Source organism: Sminthopsis crassicaudata, chromosome 6 (assembly GCF_048593235.1).
Source record: "Sminthopsis crassicaudata isolate SCR6 chromosome 6, ASM4859323v1, whole genome shotgun sequence".
NCBI classification, from domain to species: domain Eukaryota; kingdom Metazoa; phylum Chordata; class Mammalia; order Dasyuromorphia; family Dasyuridae; genus Sminthopsis; species Sminthopsis crassicaudata.
In genome coordinates, this window is record NC_133622.1 from 51,124,057 (window position 1) to 51,144,765 (window position 20,709).

General features: G+C 34.9%; 1 protein-coding gene across 12 annotated transcripts in view; it reads right to left on the minus strand.

Moving 5' to 3' along the window:
* EPHA5 (EPH receptor A5) overlaps nucleotides 1-19,434 on the minus strand; it is a 471,809-nt gene extending 452,375 nt beyond the window's left edge. For 3 of the 12 annotated variants that reach the window (XM_074272343.1, XM_074272339.1, XM_074272338.1), the window contains exon 1: nucleotides 18,279-19,429. In XM_074272343.1, the coding sequence (XP_074128444.1) occupies nucleotides 18,279-18,492 (214 nt within the window). In that variant the 5' untranslated portion in view covers nucleotides 18,493-19,429. Of the gene's footprint in view, nucleotides 1-18,278 lie in introns of all 12 variants that reach the window. The other 9 variants (XM_074272337.1, XM_074272335.1, XM_074272332.1 and 6 more) reach the window with 6 other exon arrangements.
* Between the last annotated feature and the right edge of the window lie 1,275 nt (nucleotides 19,435-20,709).

Here is a 20,709-nt window from a genome sequence, read left to right on the forward strand (position 1 = left end):
GTGCTCCTGAAAGTAGATGACAGTCAAAATAATACAGGAAATCAAAAACAAATGAAAGAATAACCCCTAAAATGGAACCTAAGCCATTCTGAAGCAGATGTTTTTTATTAGTTATTTTCCTAGAGTCTAAAACAATCATGCCCAAATGAGAAGAAAAAAAAAGAATTACATTTAAGTAAGGATTGACTCAAAAATAGTACTGCTTACTAAACATGTTTTAAAAAAAGAAAAATGGTGAGGGAGAAACATTAGGAACAAACAGACATTAGTATAGTTATTTTCCTATTTCTGTGAAAGGATATCAATAGAAGATTTTGAAGCAAGGATGGTAATTCTCTTATTTGTAAAACTCAATAAATGATTATTGAAAATATAGTGAATTATCTAATGTCACATAACCAGGTAATAGTAAGACCAGGTCTTATAATAGGGAGCAGTAGTGAATAGCTCTGTGCCTTTCCTGTTCTGTTCACTTAATATTGTGAGAGTATCAAAAATGTATCTCTTTATGTTATTCTGTTGCCACTAATATATACAAAGAAAACCCTATACAATTTCAAATACTCAATAGCAAAGGGCCCAGAAATACTAGATATTTCTTTTGTTATTAACAGTAGAAAGAAGGCTGAAGGGGAAAAAGTGTGTAAAGAAGGTCTCATTGTCTCTACGTTATTGAAGATCAAGAAGTCATTTATTGATAGCCAAGGGAGTTTTTTGAGCTACAATAAAACAGATTAATTAAATCATAAAGCAAAATAGCAATCTTAGAAATCATCTACTCCAACATCTTAATTTTGTATATGAGAAAACTAATGTCAAAAAACTAAATAGCCTTACCCTATTCTTTATCTACTTCTGATAGTAGTCTTTTCCTTTTTATATAGTATCTTTTATATGCAAAATGAACCTTTTTTCTGGCTTATTAATTCTACCATGTATCATATTAAATTGTGATTTATCTTTTTTTTTTCCCCCTCTGGTCCACTATTTTAGGCGTGGTCTTTGTTGATTTTCACCATTGCATATGTCAAGTTTTCCACAATGCTTTGGATAGACTAGCCACTCAATAATTATAATTGAACTGAATTAAATTGTATAGAACTGAACTGAAATGCATTGAATTACTCAAAGACTTAAAGATCCGAAGCTGTAGCCTAGATCTCCTAACTCTTAGTCCAGTGCTCATTCTGCTATAGAATATTATTTCCAGTGAGTTTTTCATGCAAATAGGAATCCTCAAGGATACTATAGTAATGGCAGTGATAATTGGAGTGAAATAATGTTAGTATTTCCCATATTTTTCCTTCCAGAAGACTTCTCTTCTATGGTATATTTAAAAAGTTAGCATATTACATTCCCACTGCAAGCATTTCTCCTATAACAGGTTCATTTAAAGAGATTTTATGGAAAACAGCAATGAGATATATTAGAAAGAATTTCATTTTTGAGATGATTATACTTTACAGTAAATGGTATTCTATCATTTACTAGCTTTACCTATTGTATCCTCTATCCAAGTTTTGAGGATGCAATGTGAAAAACAAATGTATGTGACTTTAGCTGAGTCATAGTTAACTTGTCTAAACCTTAGTTCCTCATGTGCAAACTAAGAGAATCAAATTACATTATCTCATAGGTCTTCCAAAATATAAATCTGCAATTCCAAAAATCACAGATTTTACAAATAATTATTACTTAACAACTAAATGATGCTATGGTTAAAGTGTCAGACCTGGAGTTAGGAAGACTCATCTTCCTGATTTCAAATCTAGCCTCAGATATATACTAGCTTTGTGTTTCTGGACAAATTACTTAATCCTGATTTCCTCATTTTATTTATCTGTAACATGAGCTGGAATATTAGACATGGACCCACACTTAACACCATATACCAAGATAAGATCAAAATGGGTCCATGATTTAGGCATAAAGAAGGAGATCATAAATAGATTAGAGGAACAGAAGATTTATGTTGAAGATAGGAAGTGGATATCTTCAACTTAAAGAAGATCCAACTCAATTCCAGCTGATCAATGATGGACAGAAACAACTATACCCAGAGAAGGAACACTGGGAAGTGAATGTAAATTGTTAGCACTACTGTCTATCTACCCAGATTACTTAAATCTGGAAAAATGAATACAAGGGATAATGTTATAAAAATTATTCATACATATATACTGTCAAAATTGTATAATTATAAAATTAATAATTAAAAAACCATGAGCTGAAAAGGTGAATATAAGCCACTCCAGTAGCTCTGCCAAGAAAATTCCAAATGGAGTCATAAAGAGTCAAAAATAACTGAAAAAGAATGACTGAACAATAAAAATAATTTAGGTATGAGTTAAAATTCTTTGATCCAATAGTGCCATGTGACTAGCTGTGATGAAAAATTTTAAATTAAAATAATTAGTTTTGTATTTAATTGATAGATTCTTGGTAACAATAGAAGGGTTTAGTTAGGTGATCTATTTTTTTGGGGGGGGGTCTGTTTCTGATTTATGACCTACAGTGAAAAGTGATCAATTACCATCTACAACTACAATTTCAAATAATTACAAGAAAAAGATATGATATTTTTGTATAAGCAGCCCCTAATTTATGAAGGCTAAAGATAGAAGTGATTATATATATGTGTGTGTGTGTGTGTGTGTGTGTGTGTGTGTGTGTGTGTGTGTGAGTGAGTGTGTGTGTGTATGTGTGTGTGTGTGTGTGTGTGTGTGGTCAAAGCTTCCCTTTATTCCATAATTCTAAATAACTATGGATTGAATGATCAATATTCATACATTTTGTAATGTGAAAATAGTGGTTTATAGAACTTTCTTGTGTGTAAATCATGCATGTGTATATGACAACATATATGCAAATATAGATTGCAATGTAAGTGGATATGTAGGCATCAACCTGTAAACATGTAAAATAAATGTAAAGGTAAGTTCCTGGTGCATTATACTTCCAGCTTCCATTCTACTCCCACCCAAATATAGTTTGTTATCTCTAGATATTACTGACAGAGGGACCACTGGTGCCATGAAAACAGAAATTCGTTCCTAAATTAGGTTTGAAAACTTTTTTTTCATATATATTGTTAATAGTTAGATGATGCTGATACTGTTCTATTTTTATTTTATCTTTCTATATTGTAGATTAAATAACAAAAATAATCCACAAACAACATTCCTGATAATGTAATTTTGTTCCCTACAGTTTAAGACTGAAAAAAAAATATCCTTCCACTCCATTTCAGTCATGTACAACTCTTCATGACCTATTTGGAGTATTCTTGGCAATGATGCTAAAGTGGCTTGCAACTAACTTCTCCAGTTCATTTTACAATGAGAAAACTGAGACAAAAAGGGTTAAGTGAACACAGCTAGTAATTTCTGAAGCAGGAAATCAGAAACAGCAATTTTTCTGACATTAGGCCCAGTTGTGCTGTCTCCATTGTATTACCTAACTGTCCCTATGAATAATTTTATCTATATCTATAGATACATAGTTATAGAGTTAGAGATACACACTTTACCAGTGTCATACATACACAGAACACAATCCATTAATTTAAAAAGATTTCATGGAAAACAGCAATCCATTCATAAATTTAATACTGCCTAGAATGTATTATTAATACATTTAAATGATATAAAATCTCTAATTTTACTGAATTTTGTGCTCCCACCTATGGATATTGATAAAAATCCTTCTACAAACTAAGTAATTGAAGTATTGAAGTGCCATTTCCAATATCATGAACATAGTTTTTCTAACTTAGTGATGGGCTTATATGCACTGTATTAAGATGATCACAGTTCCTCAGACAAGAGACATGAGTTCCTTTACCCAATGCATCCTCTTATCAGATTCCAAGTATACAATGTGAAAAACAATGAATGGGTCTTCAAAAAATTAGAATAGTGGAACCATAGAGTAGGATCTAATGAAAAATACTTATGTGTGCCAGTTCTCAGAACATATAACATGCAAGTACATTCATATACCACAAATTATTAATATAATTGCTAATACTGAACAACAAATTGATGTCCAGTTTTACCTGGCTAATCTCTACCTTTTCCCTGAGAGTCTCCTCAATGGCCAATATAAATCAAAAAATTTTTTTAAATGTCCCTCTATGCCCACATATGTGAACTGTTTAATTTATGATATTAATCAATAAAGAGATTTTTGTGAAACTAAAGATACTTCAGGTAAGTGTTTTCCAATGTTTTCCTTGACATAAATATTTGATAGTTCTTCTGGATAACGTCCAACAATCACCCATTTATTAACATCTGCTGTGTGTGTGTCTGTGTTAGAATATAAAGATGGATCTAGATTATTATTATAGTGAATATTTTAAATAAAATGCCTTAAGTTCATTAAATTATACACTGACTACTAAAGTTCACAGAAAAATGGCATCACTCAGACTTACAAGTATATAGCTTTTTTTTTTTTTTTTTTTTTTTTTTTTTTTTTTCTGAAGCTGGGGTTAAGTGACTTGCCCAGAGTCACACGGATAGGAAGTGTTAAGTGTCTGAGACCACAGTTGAACGCTGGTCCTCCTGAATTCAGGGCTGGTGCTCTATCCACTGTGCCACCTAGCTGCCCCAGTATATAACTATTTTGAGAACTTTTCAGTTCTTTTTAATCATTACTTTTCAAAATTCCAATGGTGACATAGAAAAGGATAGCAGACATCAAACTGTAAAAAGAGTCAAGAACCAAATATATCCAGAATTTTTCTTGGGATTTTTAATTGTTAGCAATTTCATGTTTTCTTTTCCTGACTGTCATTAAAAAATTCAACATTTAAAACAACTCCATATTCATATTATATGAATTAATCAGGAAGAAAAAAATCATTCATTTCTTAGCTATTAAACATCAAAGGAAGAACAGCAGAAAAATAGGCTAATTGTATATGACAGATTTTCATCTTAGCTATCACTGTGGGAAAATTCCCACATGCAATTTGACAACTAAAATTCTCCAACTTAGAATGATTTTCTGTCCCTGTTTGCCTTTAACTGTCCCAATTTGGAAATCAGAAAAGCTAAGTATTCTTCCAGGTATAATATTTTTGGTATAAGAGAAGAATTGGACATTCAGGCCTCTTTTCCCCCTTGCTGTTTATTCTCCCTGTTTGTATTTAAAGATTTAGTTTCTGAAATTTGCAGAAATAAGTTGTGAATAGATAGTCAATGGATACATCAATGAATAGATTGATAGAAATATAATTAGATTGACATTAATAAATCATAGACATATAGATATAATTTAATACTTATGCATAAATTTTCATGTTACTTCTTGTATTTAATACTGTTAAGGGATGGTTACAAGTACCTTTAAATCTAAGTCAATTTACATTGTATACATGTTTAGCAGAAGTTTATATGAATACCAAATGAAAATAGTTTGTGTGCATATCCATATATGATATCTTTCATCATATTTATATCATGATATACTATGTGTTATGCTTTATATTATCTTCTACTTTATTATTACATTAATCACATGCCTATTGTTTAATGTACTCTCCTCCAAGAGCAAATATTTATTTGATAGGAGCTATCAAAAGTAGTGAACCTACATTAACAAGGTTGGTTAAAATTGAAAGTAATGTCTCCCTTCTTCAAACCTAAGATTTATTTTGCTGACATATCTCTCCTTACTGATTGTCTTGGGAGCAGCAAGGTGGCACAATAGCTAGAATACAGGGTTTGAAGTCAGGAATATTCCCCTTCCAAGGTTCAAATTCTGCCTCAGAGACTAGCTGTGTGACTCTCAGCAAGTCACTTATTTCTGTTTATCTGAGTTTCTTATCTATAAAATCAGCTGGGGAGGGAAGTGGCAAGTCACTTCCTAGCTTTGTCAAGAAAACTACAAATGAACTTACAAAGAGTTGGACAAAGAGTTCTTTCCAAATTCTTTCCATGTCTTTTAGAGAACCCCAAATACTCAAATTCTCTCAAAGTTTTAAGAGATCTTAGAGGATATTTTATCTAAGTTATATCTATACCATATTAACATGTAATCCACTCTCGAAAGCTTCCTCCAGGGCAACAGCTCTTATAACAGTCTAAGATATGTAATTCTATCCTTTTCTTACTTTCTTTAAAATATAGATCTATAATATTTGTGCTTTGGAAATATGAGTAAGTTCCCCTTGGTCAAAAAACCAATCAGCAATCAATTATTTAGTGCCTACTGTATGGCAGACTGAGAACTATTAATGCAAAATTGTCTTTATCCATAGGACTTCTAGGAGTTTTCCTTGGCCACCTTATCATAATGATGAAAATGAACACAATAACATGCTAAGAGAATACATTGTCATCATTTGTGTAACTTGGATGTATGTATACTGGGGCACTTCTCCAAATACTCAAGAAAGACTTTGATGAAAGCAAAAACTTGGTTCCATTAGTGGTTGCACTATGTGATTGACTTTTATGGTGTTGGTGCCATTTCAGATATACCTGCAAAGCCTATCTTTCCACTCATTACACATGAAACTACATCCCGGGATGAGGAAAAATAGTTGCTGCAAAGTAAATAAACTATTTTCCTTTGAGAAAAAAAAAATTAACAAGCTCTATTCCAGTGCTTGCAATTCACAAAAACACATTAACTTTCCACAAAAAAGGAAAAAATTAAATAGAAAAAAAGGAAAATTTCTTTTTTTTTTAAACATTTGTGATTAGAAATCTTGATTCTGAAATAGAAATAACCAAACCTATGCTGGAGATGTAGATGAAGAAAACGTATTCTGGGTATGGATTGTGATACTTAGGTTAGAGTTCTAGCTCTACTTTTTAGTATCTTTGCCATTTCAGCTAAGTCACTTCAGATTTCTGAATCCCACTTTTATTAATTTATAAAATGATCACTGGTCCAATTGGTTTCTAAACTCCATGTAAGATTTAAGAAAATGTATTCTCTCTCTCTCTCTCTCTCTCTCTCTCTCTCTCTCTCTCTCTCTTTCTCTCTGTGTGTGTGTGTGTGTGTGTGTGTGTGTGTGTGTACTTAAAACCATTCTGTCCAATCTCTTGGCCTTTTGGTTACCCTACAGACAGATTTATTTTTCTGTAGATGAGTGTAATAATAATGATAATACTGACTCATCACAGTTTACATTTGTAAAGCACTTTACACATATTATTTTATCAGATTGTTACAAGATTTTGTCAAAGACTCATTTCTATTTTATCCAACTCATACATAGGTGAAGAAACTGAGGCTGAAAAGTTTAGGTAACCTAACATCACAAAGCCAGTATAAAAATATTAAATTAAAATTAAGTTCCTTCCAACTCCAAATTTAGCACTCTAGTGATTATCATCTACCTGATGGCCTCTGACCAAGGTCTGTGAATGGAGATGACAGTAAATTTTCACCAAAAACAACAATTGTACTAGAATAATCAGAGAATGTTTAAAAACATTTACTTAAAATGTAGGACTGCTAAATTCTGGCTCACACCAATCAATTGTTTGATTATGGTCTAGTCCTTCTGGTACTTACAATCAATTGCTCAAAATAAATAATTAGACAAAGACAGGCTGAAACCAGTCAGACTAATACTGAAAACAAACAAGCTTCCCAGAGAACTAAACTACTAGAGACAAATATTGAAGTCTGCCAGGACAACTACTTGAGAAATCTATGGCTGAGCCAAATGCTTTCCTTTCTCTACAGCCTTGCATCCAAATCTTCAGTTGGTCATATCACCAGGAGGGAAAAAAAAAGGCATGAAATGAATAATTATGTTAAGCTATTTTTAAAAGGATGAGCAAAAAGTACAATTATCAACAATACCCTTTTTCAGAATTATATTAAACCCACAAAGATATATTCTCCCATTTCCAAAGTAGTAAGGGGTTGGAGATAGGAAGAAATACAGGTCTCTTGCTCTTTTTCTTTAAAGAAGACTTTTTCTCCCAATTTAAAAAAATCAGAGTAATACATTAAAGCATGAATGAAATACTTGATCGTGTGTTAAAAATCTTTCTGTACTCTCAAAGTAACCTCACTGAGTAATTGTCAAAATAAGAACAAAAATGGAGTTTTCTCTAAAATTCTGCTGGATTAGGTATATTTGGTTTTTTAAAAGATTAATTATAAAGTATACCAGCTTTAATATTAAGTTCCATATTTGGTTACATGCGTAAACTTTATTTTTAAAATGTAAATTATTAATCAATTGTCCTTTATTGGGTTAGAGTAACAAGAGTTTTGCACTAGGAAAAATATTTAGTTGAGAGCAGAAGATTTGCCCTGGCATGAGAAATTTACCAGTCAGTTGTCAAGCTATCAAATCATATTTATTCCTCAGAGAAAGCAGATGTGGATAAGGTCTTATGACTGGGTAACGATGATGATCTCATCAGTCAGAGGAAATTTATATACTCATGAAAAAGAAAGAAGGAAGAATTTCCAGCATTGATATCAGGTTGATATTTTCTGGAGTTCTGTCTAAAGCCAAGACCAGGGGAGTCCAAGTTCTGCCTCTTAGTAAGAAGGTTGGTCTAGACCTTGCTCCAGAAAGCAAATAATCTCAATATACACATCATGCAACCATTCAAATTGCCACATGGCACAACTTGGTGATGCTGGAAGAGATGGAAGCTTGGAGACCAGAAATGGGAAAAAAAATTATCTCATCTTCTAAGCCAGGACTTCTTAAACTTTTTCGCATTTGCACTTCTTTTTCTTCACCTGAGAAAATTTTATGTGACCCCAGGTCTATTGGTATGTAAAATCAGGATACAAATCAAACATTTACTTATAATAAATCATATTATTGTGATTCAGTTATGAAACTTTATACGGGATCATGAATGACAACTTATGAAGATAGGTTTGAAGTCTCTCTCTTTTTCATCAGTTGGCCTGAAAAAAAGGAATTCCATATGGAAAAGGCAGGGAGAGGGAAATACCTCTAAGTTCTGATTCCTCCAAACCCTTATGTTTTGAGAGACATCACTACTTCCCTGATCCCAAGAACCTTTTTTTTTTTCTTTTTAAGTCTTCTTCCATCTATCTCTTGCATTTCAAAATTGCCCAAGAACTTGGAGATTCAATGAGATGATCAGTATGAAAAAAATGAAAATAAATAGAAAAGCAGAGAAGAAAAGCCAATTAGGCCAAAATAAATACTCCTTAAATTCATGCAACTAATTGGTATAGTAGACAGAGTACTGGCTCTGGAGTTAGGAAGGCCTCGATATTTATTAGCTGTGTTACCCTAGGTAAAAACCTATTTGCCTAAATTTCCTTATCTATAAAATGACCTATAAAAGGAAAGGATAAACCACTTTAAGATCTGTGCCAAGAAAAGCTGAAATAGGGCTCCAAAGTGTTAGATACGACTGAACAACAATAACAAATTAATTCAGGAAAAATATGGTAGATTTTATAACACATAATTAGTCTTTCCAATGGAAACTGGTTATAATTAGATGGTAAATTGTGAGGCAATATGGTTCAATTTAAAAAAAAAAAGTTTGCTTTTGCATCAGAGAACTAAGGCTTGACTCCTAGATACATAAATAATATAGCTCATTGCTTTTCTGACCTGAGGCAGGACCCTTCACTTTGCCTTTGCCATTTCGTGAATGATTGGGGTCAGGGATGTCTGTGTGAATGGCTGGGGACTTCAGAGATCTAGGAAATGTTAACATTGATCAACACTTCTCATTCTACACTCATCTTTTAGAAATCAGGCTTTTAAGATTTGCAAGTATGAATATTTCTTTAATATCACTAGGAATTAAGAAAAGATTAAATTGAAAACTGCTTAATCCTCTTCTTTGGTTAGTATCTATAATGTCTTTCCCAGTGTAGTAGTAGTGGCTATTTCAATCCTAAAACATGTGAGGGTGCCTTGCATGATGTGATGTGAGGGGCTTGCAATGGTAAAGATAAAAACAAAAACAAACAAATAAATCTGCTACTTATATCTCTGACAGTTAAACGTAATTCACATTTATACAATGGTATATTGTATAGAGTGCTGCACCTGGCATGCATAAAACCTCAGAGTTCAATTCCAGAATTACACACTTAGCAACAAACAGACTAACTCAGAGTCATACACTTTTGAAGTTAGGGTAGGAGTAACTGTTTAACCCTGGGTAAAGCTTTCTCTTTGAATTAAAAGATCATTACAGATGGCAAATAGCATCCATGGAATGAAAACATGCTTACTCTTTAGAAGTAAACTTATGGTAAAGCTGGACAGCATATTAAAAAGCAGAGACATCAGCTTGCTAATAAACATCCATATAATATAAGCTCAGGCTTTTCTATTAGCAATGTATGGCCATGAATCAGTCATTTTGAATTGTGGTACTAGAGAGGACTTTTGAGAATTCCTTGGATGGCAAGGAGATCAAAACAGCCAATCCTTAAGGAAATTCATTCAGGCTGTTTACTGGAAGGTTACATATTGAAGCTGAAGCTGAAATACATGGGCCACATAGTGAGAAGATAGAACTCATTGGAAAAGACCCTGATCTTGGGAAAGAGTGAAGTCAAAAGAAAAAGTTAATGACAGAGGATAGAGTGGATAGATGGAAAAATCGAAATGAATTTGGACAGACTTTGAGAAAAACCATAGGCCAGAAGGGCCTGGCATACTATGATGCAGAAGGTCACAGAGAGCCTGAAAGGACAGAATAACAAGAAAAAAAAATATGCCTGTTACCCTGTCTTACTTTCTTTATCAGTTTAAAAAAATGGTGATAATAGCACCTAACACCTAGAATTATTGTGAGGACAAATAATATTTGTCAGTGCTTTGCAAAATTTAAAATAAATGTTATCTATTTTTATCATCATTAACTAAGAATTTTCATTATAGTTGCCTTGTGAAGTATCAAAAGTATAATTATATAGAGATGAGAAAACGTAGTTTGACCCATGCAGCCTATAGAAAACTAAACTGACCTTTCCAAGAGCAGTTAACATTCAAACAAATGAAGCTAAACTATCATACTACAAGTCCAAAGAGCTTTAACTTATTCCTAACTATTTACTATTTGCTAAATATCAGTGCACTAAACCATGAAGGAATAACCTCCACTTCCAAAAACTTTTTAATTGCATTTTATTAATGGTATTTTATTCTTTTTCAATATTGTAACACCTGGAATTCTTATTAGGAACATTATAAATTTAGAGTTTAGAAAAAAAGGAAGGAAAAAGGTAGCATCTAAATTACCAAGAATTTCTCTTGGGGATGATGGCTTAATTATTCAAATCAAGACAGGAAAAAAAATTCAGTTTTCTTCTTCTTTTTTTTTTTCAACCTTTTTAGTACAGTCTATTTGCTAAGTAGATAAATAATTAGGAAGTGTAATAAATAAAATGATGAATCTGGAGACAGAAAGATTTGGATTCAAATCTCTGACTCAGCCATTTACTAGTATTAAGCTGAATAAAATATTGAACTCTCAACTCCCATTTCTTCAAATGTAAAAGCATTTAATTCCCAATCTTGTTATGAGGATAAAATTAGATTTTTGTAAAGGTATTTTTTAAATTAAAATTATATATAAATGCTTCCTCTTATTTAAATAGAATAGAAAAATGTTATTTTAAAATATTTGATGGTGCATTTTCTTTTTTGCACAGTAGTTATTGCCCAAAAATCACCTACCACCAAAAAGCTCCTCCCCATCAAAATAAAAAAGTTAAGCAAGAGAATTTAACAATTTCAAATTATGAAATAGCCTTCAGTAATGGTCTACCATCAGTTATATGAAATAAGTATTAACTGTTACATTGCATTTAATCAAAATTCAAAGAAATAGATTAGATAAGAATGTAAAATCCTTAGAAAAAGTCATTCCCCTATTCTTTAATAAATATTTCTTTAGTCCACAAATGTAGATGCCCACCTCTCCCATTGTATTATTCAAAGTTTACATTTACACCATCTAAATGACTTGGTAGAACAAAAATGACTAAAATGAAAACTATCTGACAGCCAAAAACACAGAGAAGAAGGAATTATAGGACAAGAGACAATCACTGTATTGAAGTTGGAAGAGAGCTTCGGATCTTTCTACTGCAAATTCCTTGTTTTACAAATTAGGAAAATAAGTGATAGACATTAAGTAATTTGCCCATTTTCATATAAATTATGGTCAGGACAGGAAGACAAATAAATTCTGAACATACTTTTTATCAGAGCAATTCATATCAGCTTATCCAAACTTGACTTCCTTAGCAAAAAAGTATTTCTATAACCTAAATTATGGAGGTAATAAAAATATAATTATAGACAGTCCATCCATTTTTTAGGTTAGATGTCAGTAATTTGTGACAAAATAAGTATTTCAATTGAAATGTTATTAAATTTCTAATGTATGAGCCATATTTTCTTTTTTTTTACATATTCTATTTTGAGAATTTTAAAAGGCATTAGCAACAGATCTGTGTGATCAGAAAACAAACAAGAACAAGAACAACAAAAACCCTGATAAAATTGTAATTTAAAAATATATGAAGAGCATTAATATTCATTGGATTTGGATATTTCAAGCCAAACAACAACAACAACAACAACAACAACAACAACAACAACAACAACAACAACAAAAAGAAAAAACAACTACAACAACAACAAAAATCACTTTCAAGTTGAAATGTACATGACTTGAGGGATATTTTCCTCATGTAAGATATTCAAAGAGTATGAAATGACAAATGTTTATATCAAAGAAAAATTGCTTATGTTCATTTAAAAGCATATGGAAATATGCATGGTAAGTAAGAATGGTTCAAAGTTATTGGTCTAATTTTCTCCTTTCTAATGTATCTTATTGAGTAGACATGTAATTTTCTAAATAATTATATTATTAGTAAACATATATATTTGAGCAGAACATAGTGAAATGTCCATATATAAAATAATTTCAAGGTTCTTCAGTTTAACTGGAGTTGTTTCAGACACTTATGGATTAGAGTTAATTTTTTTTCAAAATATGATCACTAACTATATTCATAATAGACCACTATAATAACAAGGATGCTGATAAAATAGCTAAATATGTATTTAGCCAGTAGAGCAGAACAGTAGGAGACATTCCAGTTTATTAGATAAATACATATTCATCAGAGATATTAGAAGAGCAAGAAAAATTCCAATCTCTGAGGTAAAAGTTTATAATTTATAAGTTTCTTCTTACTCCCTGCATCTACCTACTTACTCTTAATGAAAAGGGAAAGAAGAATAAGCCAATCTCTAGCTAAGGAAACATTGGGGGGAAGTTGGTGATTCAAACTTCAATTAAAACCTAACATGTAGTTTTTCATAATTTGTAAATTCAAGGTGAAATTATCAGGTGTACAATTTAAAATTTTAAAGACATCTCTACCGAAACTGGTTTAATGTGATTAGGCCATCTTTCTAATTAGTATGTAATTTTAATTGGTAAAATAGTAAGTGTAGTTACTTGAACTTGTATGGTTCAGTTTAAAGTAATAAGAAATCTATTATGATTTTATACTATTTATATCTATTATGTATTTCTTTTCCCAAAATAAACTTTGAAATCCACCTATCAAAAAGAAATATATTTATAATCATTTTAAATGACCATTTATATTTTCCATGTTTTTAAATTAAAAGTAAAAGAACAAATAGGAGTTTAAATTAGGGTGACTAAAGGGGGGAAATAATCCTAATAGGGTGATCAATATAACTATCAATATATCTTTATCTATAATTTTCAAAAGAATTAATAAGCAGAATAAACTAAGAAAAAGTAAGTACCTCAATTTTAAACTCAAGTAATTTTTGGCGTAAGGATCTGTGAGTTTGAATTAGTTCCCATTATATTCTAGATTGATTTAAATAATGTATATGTAGAAAGGAGGAAGAAAATCCACAAATACCTTAATTCTAAAAAGAATTTCTTTTTTGTAAATAAAAGTACCTATGTCATAATGTGGTCATTATTCCACAATATAATGATTTATTTACATATTATGATCTCATTTTAAGTCTTTGTCTCAAATGATTACAGTAACCCTAAGAAAGTGTTTTCCAAAAGAAAAATATATTTTTTTAAATTTTCTTGCATAACTATACAGCAATATATCAAATTAACATTTTGAAAGTAGTTTTCCTCTTCATGTATTTAAAATAAATAAATAAATAAAACTCTGTTATTTGGTTCTTACCACTCCAGGAAATAAAGTTTCAACAAGGATTTTACAGTTGACTTTTTAAAGATTTATAAATAATAGGAGAAACCATGAATGTTTCTTTTCCTTTATGATTCTAGTTCCATTACTGTTTGCTTTCCCTATTTTAAAGAACTACTTAAAATAACATTGTTATACAATTATTATAACTCCCACATGACAAATTATTTTAGTTAAATATACTTGACATATCTGTGACCTAACACAAACTTTCTTCTCCCCTTCTTTCAGAAGAAAAGATTCATTATTTTCCCTGAATCAATTCAGGCATTTATTCTCATTTCCACCAAGAGCCCTACTCCCCATTTGTCCACACATTTCCCCCCCAAAAAAATATTGGAACCATTCAGAGAAATGAAACTGGACTTTTCAAAAACATACTGCTGATAGCTGTCAGTAAGTAGCACAGAAGAACTTTACTGACTGTGGTTTCAGTGAATTAAACTTAATTCACTACAGAGTGAAAAGCAGAGCTGTTCAACAATAATTGGCCAAGAATTCCTGCTGTGAAAAGTACTTGTCAAATATTCCTTGTTTACAAATAAATACTCAAACAGTAAATTAATGATAGTAATAATAATAATTCAATGGGTCAGCTATTGGTTTATGTTTTGGTCCATATCCAGGATCCATACATCCAATTGGCCTTGCTTTCTTGATTTATTGAAAGCACTAAAAGAAGCACCTATTATGGTTGAAATAGCTAGTGAAATTTGTCCTTAGTACTGTTCTAGCTATCATTCACAAAGGACTTGCTTTTTCAAATAAGTCACTGAAATAATGTATTATTTCTTTTAAAGTTCCTATATCAAGGTTGTTCTTCTTCTTGTTTGTTTGTGTTTTTATTTTGTTTTGTTTTGTCTTAGTTTTTTTTTTTTTTTTACTGGATAGTAACAATACAAGTTTTATTGAAACAGGACAACTGAGCCAAAGAGCCTCTTCATTTAAAGGGACTGCTATCTTACCATTCAGGCCAAAGAACTCATGGGCTTTCTTTTATGTGGAACCCTTCTGTTATGTTTTCTACAAACCATAATAATGGAACATTCAATTTATACTGATCCACAATTTTAGATATGTTTGGCATTATTTCATTTTCTCTATTTTTTTATAATAGAAGGCCGAAAATCGAATCACTAAAAACTAACTAGACCTTTTGACTGCAAGCTTTTCAACTATTTTCTATTGAGATTGTAACTTATTTTCTATATAAAAAGCACTATCAATTATATATATATAATATATAAATAGATTAAGATACTTAAGGATTAAAAACACCCCACATAAACCTTATAACAGGGAGGGGAGATGTCAAAACAGAATTAAATCTAAAATCTTCTATTCCTATAGCACATTGAACCTGTCTGTCCTTCCCATAAAATTCCACCTGCTTTTCAAATCCCTCAAACTGCTATTACTGGTGAGACTACATAAAGACTCTGGAGGCCAGGAAGGGGAAAATGAGAGGGGAAAATAGTGTCAGAATAGATTCAGTGTATAATTTCCTATTTCTTTACAATCAAAAACAATGCCTGGGTGAAATAAGAAGAGAGATATTACAATATTTAAAAGAAGTACTCAAGTAAAAGTCTGGGACAGAATAAGAAAAGTCAGAAGGAAAATTAAATACATTACAGAATGGAGGTGAGATTAATAAAGAAGTATTAGATCAATAATATTAATGACTTCATTTCTATTTTTATTTGTTTCTTTTTGCTATTTTTGTTGTGTTCTAAACACAAGTGTTGAATCATGGATTTTTAGAACCTTAGGGGGGAAGAAAGGTTTTATATTTCAAAGAAGTCATAAATGTTCCTTTTTTAAAAATATGAAAATATGTTTTCTTGTACCTTATGTCTTCCCCAGCTCTACAAGGAGATGAAATACTGCTAAATAGCTTGGGACTAATGTATATTAACAAATCTGGATTTCTATTTCTGTATGATCAGTTCTATGAAATTCTGGGGGTGAGGGGGCAATAGTGATGCTTCCCTGCTATAGACATCCATTCCCTACTAAATTTCTTCTTTCCTTTTTTTTTTCCTTCTTGAACTAAGTGCCCTCTTTCAGATTCAGTTACATGTTACCCTTCCAGCACCAAAGGCTCATACTATCCCCTTACCACACACAGAGGAAGATTTATTCTTCTCAGTGTCTTCCTACCTGTCTACAAAGCTCCCAATAAAACATGGAAAAATGGACTTTAAACAGGAAAATTCTTCAGGATAGATGTTACTTATGAGATTGGTTTCCATCAAAATCAAGACTTCCTTTAGGAGGCTATGAAGGAAGACAAAGTAGCCAGATAGACTTCTTCAGACTTTCAGCAGAAGAGATGTAACTTTTTTTCTGGGGGGGGGGGGGAAAGGGGGGATGGAGAATTAACATTAGAAAGTTGTAAGCAGTGAAAATCACTCCCTAGCTAATCCCCATTATAAGAAGGAATGAAACCTTATTTATTTCTACTTAGTCTATCCTTGGCAAAAGGGTATTTTAAATGAATCCCCTCCCTCAGGATATTTTGGAATTGGGACTTTGGTTGTTAGTGGACAAATGGGGAGAAAGTTGATTTAGGAGAATGGGAGAGGGAAGGGATCCGTTTTAATTCCAGTTTCTTAATTTTGACCCCGAATCGTGTAAGGCTGCGGTTGTATGAAAGCAATTTAGCGCCTTCCCCAAGAAAGGAGATTCTAAACGTGCACACTAGGAGGTGACTGACTGCAGCATCTTAAGAGTCTTTTGGCCACCTCCCGGGAAAGACGACGATCTAAAAGGCACGAATTTTTATCCCCATTCCTGCGCTCCACAAGAAGGATGCTAGTTGGAAGCTCGTTTCTGGAAGGGAGCAAGAAAACGAAAAAAACAGCTCTCCTCCTCCCTGTCAGATTTCCTAGATCCTGCGCTAAAGCCCGAAGTGTCCCTGAGAAGCTCCGTCAGTGTGTGTAGGGAAAGAAAGACTTGGAGCCTGGAAGGGGGACCCCGAGGTGCACGTTGAAGGGGCAGGCGGCACAAAGGACTAGGCACCATGCATCCGGGCCCAGCACGAGAAGAGAAAGCACAGGTGCTTTTCCCGCGCCCCCAGTCCATCACACAGCCCGCAAACATCAGTCCCGATGCACCTCCATCTCCAGAAAGCAGAGGTTAACGTTTTGGAAGTGAGAAGGAAGTCAGGAGACTTCCAGTATCCGGAGCTGAGCTTTCCCCACTCCCCAAAGGCACCGAAAAACCCGGAGAGACATTCATTCACAAGCTCCAGCAGCAACTTCCTGGCAGAGACAGTCTCCTCCTCCCCCCCTCCCCAGGCGTCTCCCCCACCCTTCGCTCCTTCCCCTTTCCCTCTCCCGCCTCCTACTGCACGGCCGCCTTGGTGTAATTATTATAGTCATAAACAGATGGGCATCAACAGTGTTGAGAGCCTTCCCTCCAACACTTGTGCGCCCCCCCCAATAACAGCTCCCGCCACCAGCACTGAAATAGCAGCTGGTGCCACCCTAAATACCAGCTCTTGCTACCCACTTTTGCCCCAAGTAAAAGCGCCCACTCACCCTCCCCAGATAACGGTTTCTAGTTCCTAGGATTAAAGTACTGCAGCCCGTCCAGCAGCTCTCCTTCCACGACCCCCCACAATCACCCGCTGCTCGCTCATTTTCCGTAAAAGCGAACTAGACTAACCCTCAGCATCACGTCTCTGGGTCCCGTAAATAAATCCTTTCCTGGGTCAACCACCCAATAAGTTAGCGGAACCCCTGTTTGGAGCTGCACCTTGACCTCCACACGCACCTCCTCCGCCCCCGAGGAATGACAAATAATAAACCTAAAAAAGACAGAAGAATCGACTCTGGACTAATAGGGGTGGGGGAGGAATCAGGAGCTACACAAGGAGCTGAGCGACAGTTGGGACAGCTGCAAACCTTGCACCTCACACCATAGTCCCCTCCAGCCCTTGCCCAAGCTCCGGGGCATCTTCACCGCTATCCGCCCCTCCCCCGCACTCTCCCCCTCCCAGCCGAGCGCTGTCCACCTCCACCTCCACCTGCCTGCCTACCTACCTTCATTGCTCGGGCTGGCTAGGAGGGTCCGGAGTGCCGCGCACAGTAGGAGACAAGTCCAAAGCGGGGCTCTCCGGGGAGCGGAGCAGCACCCGGCCAAAGACACGGTGGCCGAAGAGGAGTGGCAAGTCCCGCTGCGGTGGCCAGCAGCACCGCAGCCGCTGGGGAGACGTCGCCGCCGCCGCCCCGCAGCCCGGGGCTCGGAGCCCCGCATCCTCTAGCCGAGCTCCGCAGCTGCTCCCGCGCGCTGCTCGGTCTGTCCTTCTGCCGCTGCTGCTGCGAGGACCAAGGGAAACGCAGGCTCTCTTTCTCCTTTTCTTTCTCGGTCCCTTTCTCTTAGGGGTTTTCACTTCCTCTGAAGCAATAATAATCACAGACCAAAGGAGAGAGACCAAAGGAGATAGCTGAAGTTTTCTTGTTCCTCCCTCCCTCTTAGAGGAAATAAGTCATAAAAAAGAGCAATAACAGTTACTGTTATGGTACTAGACTTGCACTTAAGGCTGCCGATCAGATTCCGGCTTCTCTCTCTTCCTTGTCTTGCACTTTTGGAATTAAAAAAAAAAAAAAAAAAAAGAAAAGAAAAAAAAAAGCCGATAGCAATAATAATGTCACTAGAGAAAAGCAGATACTCTCTCTTTTTTTTCAGTTTTTAGGACTGAAATGGCAGGGGATTAGGAAAGATAGCACTTATCTCGAGACAGGACGAAAGCAGCAATAAAAAAAAAAAAAAGAAAGAAAGAAAGAAAAAAAGACGTAGAGGGGGGTGGAAGGAGAAGGCGAGAAAAGGTGGGATGGGGATGGGAGGGGAGATGGGAAAGAGGTGAGAAGGGAAAAGGAGCTAGGGATCTTAAAGAGGTTGGAAGAAGGAAATAGCTGTGGGCTGGGAGCAGGAGAGGGGGAGGAACTGACAGAGGGAAAGAGTAGAAGCTGGGGCTGCCGCTGGCTGCTGCTGTCCCTGTTCTGCTTGCGGTCCCTGCCTCTTAGCGGAGGAGAAGGAGGCAGTTAAGTCAGTCTATGTGCTGCCTGGGAAGGGAGCCTGAGTCTGCTCTGCCACGAACAGCTACTGCTGTGCCTGGATCTGGATCTCGTCTGCCTTCTTCCTTCCCTTGCTCTCTCTTCCTCTCTCCCTCTCCCCCCCTCCTCTTTCCAGCTCTCCCGCCCTCTCCTGCTTTCACTCTCCTGTGAGCCTCTACTGTACGTGTGAATAGACTACGAAGTCACACACACACACACACACACACACACACACACACACACACACACACACACACATACACACACACACACACACACGCACGCACGCACGCACGGATGGAAGTAATCCAGAGGCAGCAGAGAGGATTGTTGCCTAGCTGACTCGGAGAGGCGCTTTTCCCTCCCCTGATGCCCCAGGGGAAGAAACCTCCTGGCAGTGCCAGCTAAGACCTGGGCTCCCTTGAGACTGACGGGAATTGTGCTTTCGCCATGCACCGAGCCCTAGAGACACAGGGCTCATTGATCTGGCACACTGCCCGTTGCCCACCGCCGTCTCCTTGCAACGAACAACCTTGTAATCCACACAATCACATGCATTGCTAGAGAGTCAGAGGCTAGTTTCTGACTTCACATATTTCTCCCTGAATCTGACCCTTTCTATTATCCCATTAATTCGGTGGCTGGGATGGGATGATTACATCAAATTACTTGGAGAAACAAAACGTAGGATAGCAAAATAGACAGGTGGTGTCTGCATTTGAATTTCCAGGAAGAGTAGATTTATTTTTATTTAGATTTGTAACCAGGATAATGGGGATGGGTTAGTTAAGATGGAATGGTTAATCTTATTTTTTTTTTTTAATCATGGCTTTTTAGTAGTTTCTATTAAACTACAGCTATATCTAGTGGCTTTGTCAAAATGAATTTGAACTAAGTAACTTAAGATTTTTTAGATATAAGTATTTTCACTTGCCTCTGTTCTAGTATACAATAAGAGGTTTAAAATTATAAAAAAGACAATTTAAAGCTACTTTCTCCTCAGCCTTCACATCCTCTCTCTAGCCTTCCTGTCCTTTATCCACTTTTCTTGTCTCATTCAGAGTCACAAAAAGCCACCTCTGAAGGGTAATTTTAGTAGAATTGCATAGAAAAAGGATGGCAGATGAGGCAGTTTTAAAACTATGTGATTTTAGAATAAAAGAAATCTCATTTAAATTTGATGTATCATAACTACAGTGAGGGTTGAGATTTCACTTCTAATAAAAGTGCACATGCCCACCTACTTGTCACTTGTACATTTCTCTTTCTTCTAGCCAAGTTTCCTATTCTCATCTATTTATTAAATGACAATTGCTTTTTATTTAGCAATGAAGAAGAAAGACAAAGAAGTGGCAATGCCATTTTGAAAAGTGATGGGAACTCATCCTATTTTAAAAAATGTTTTGACAACCCTAAG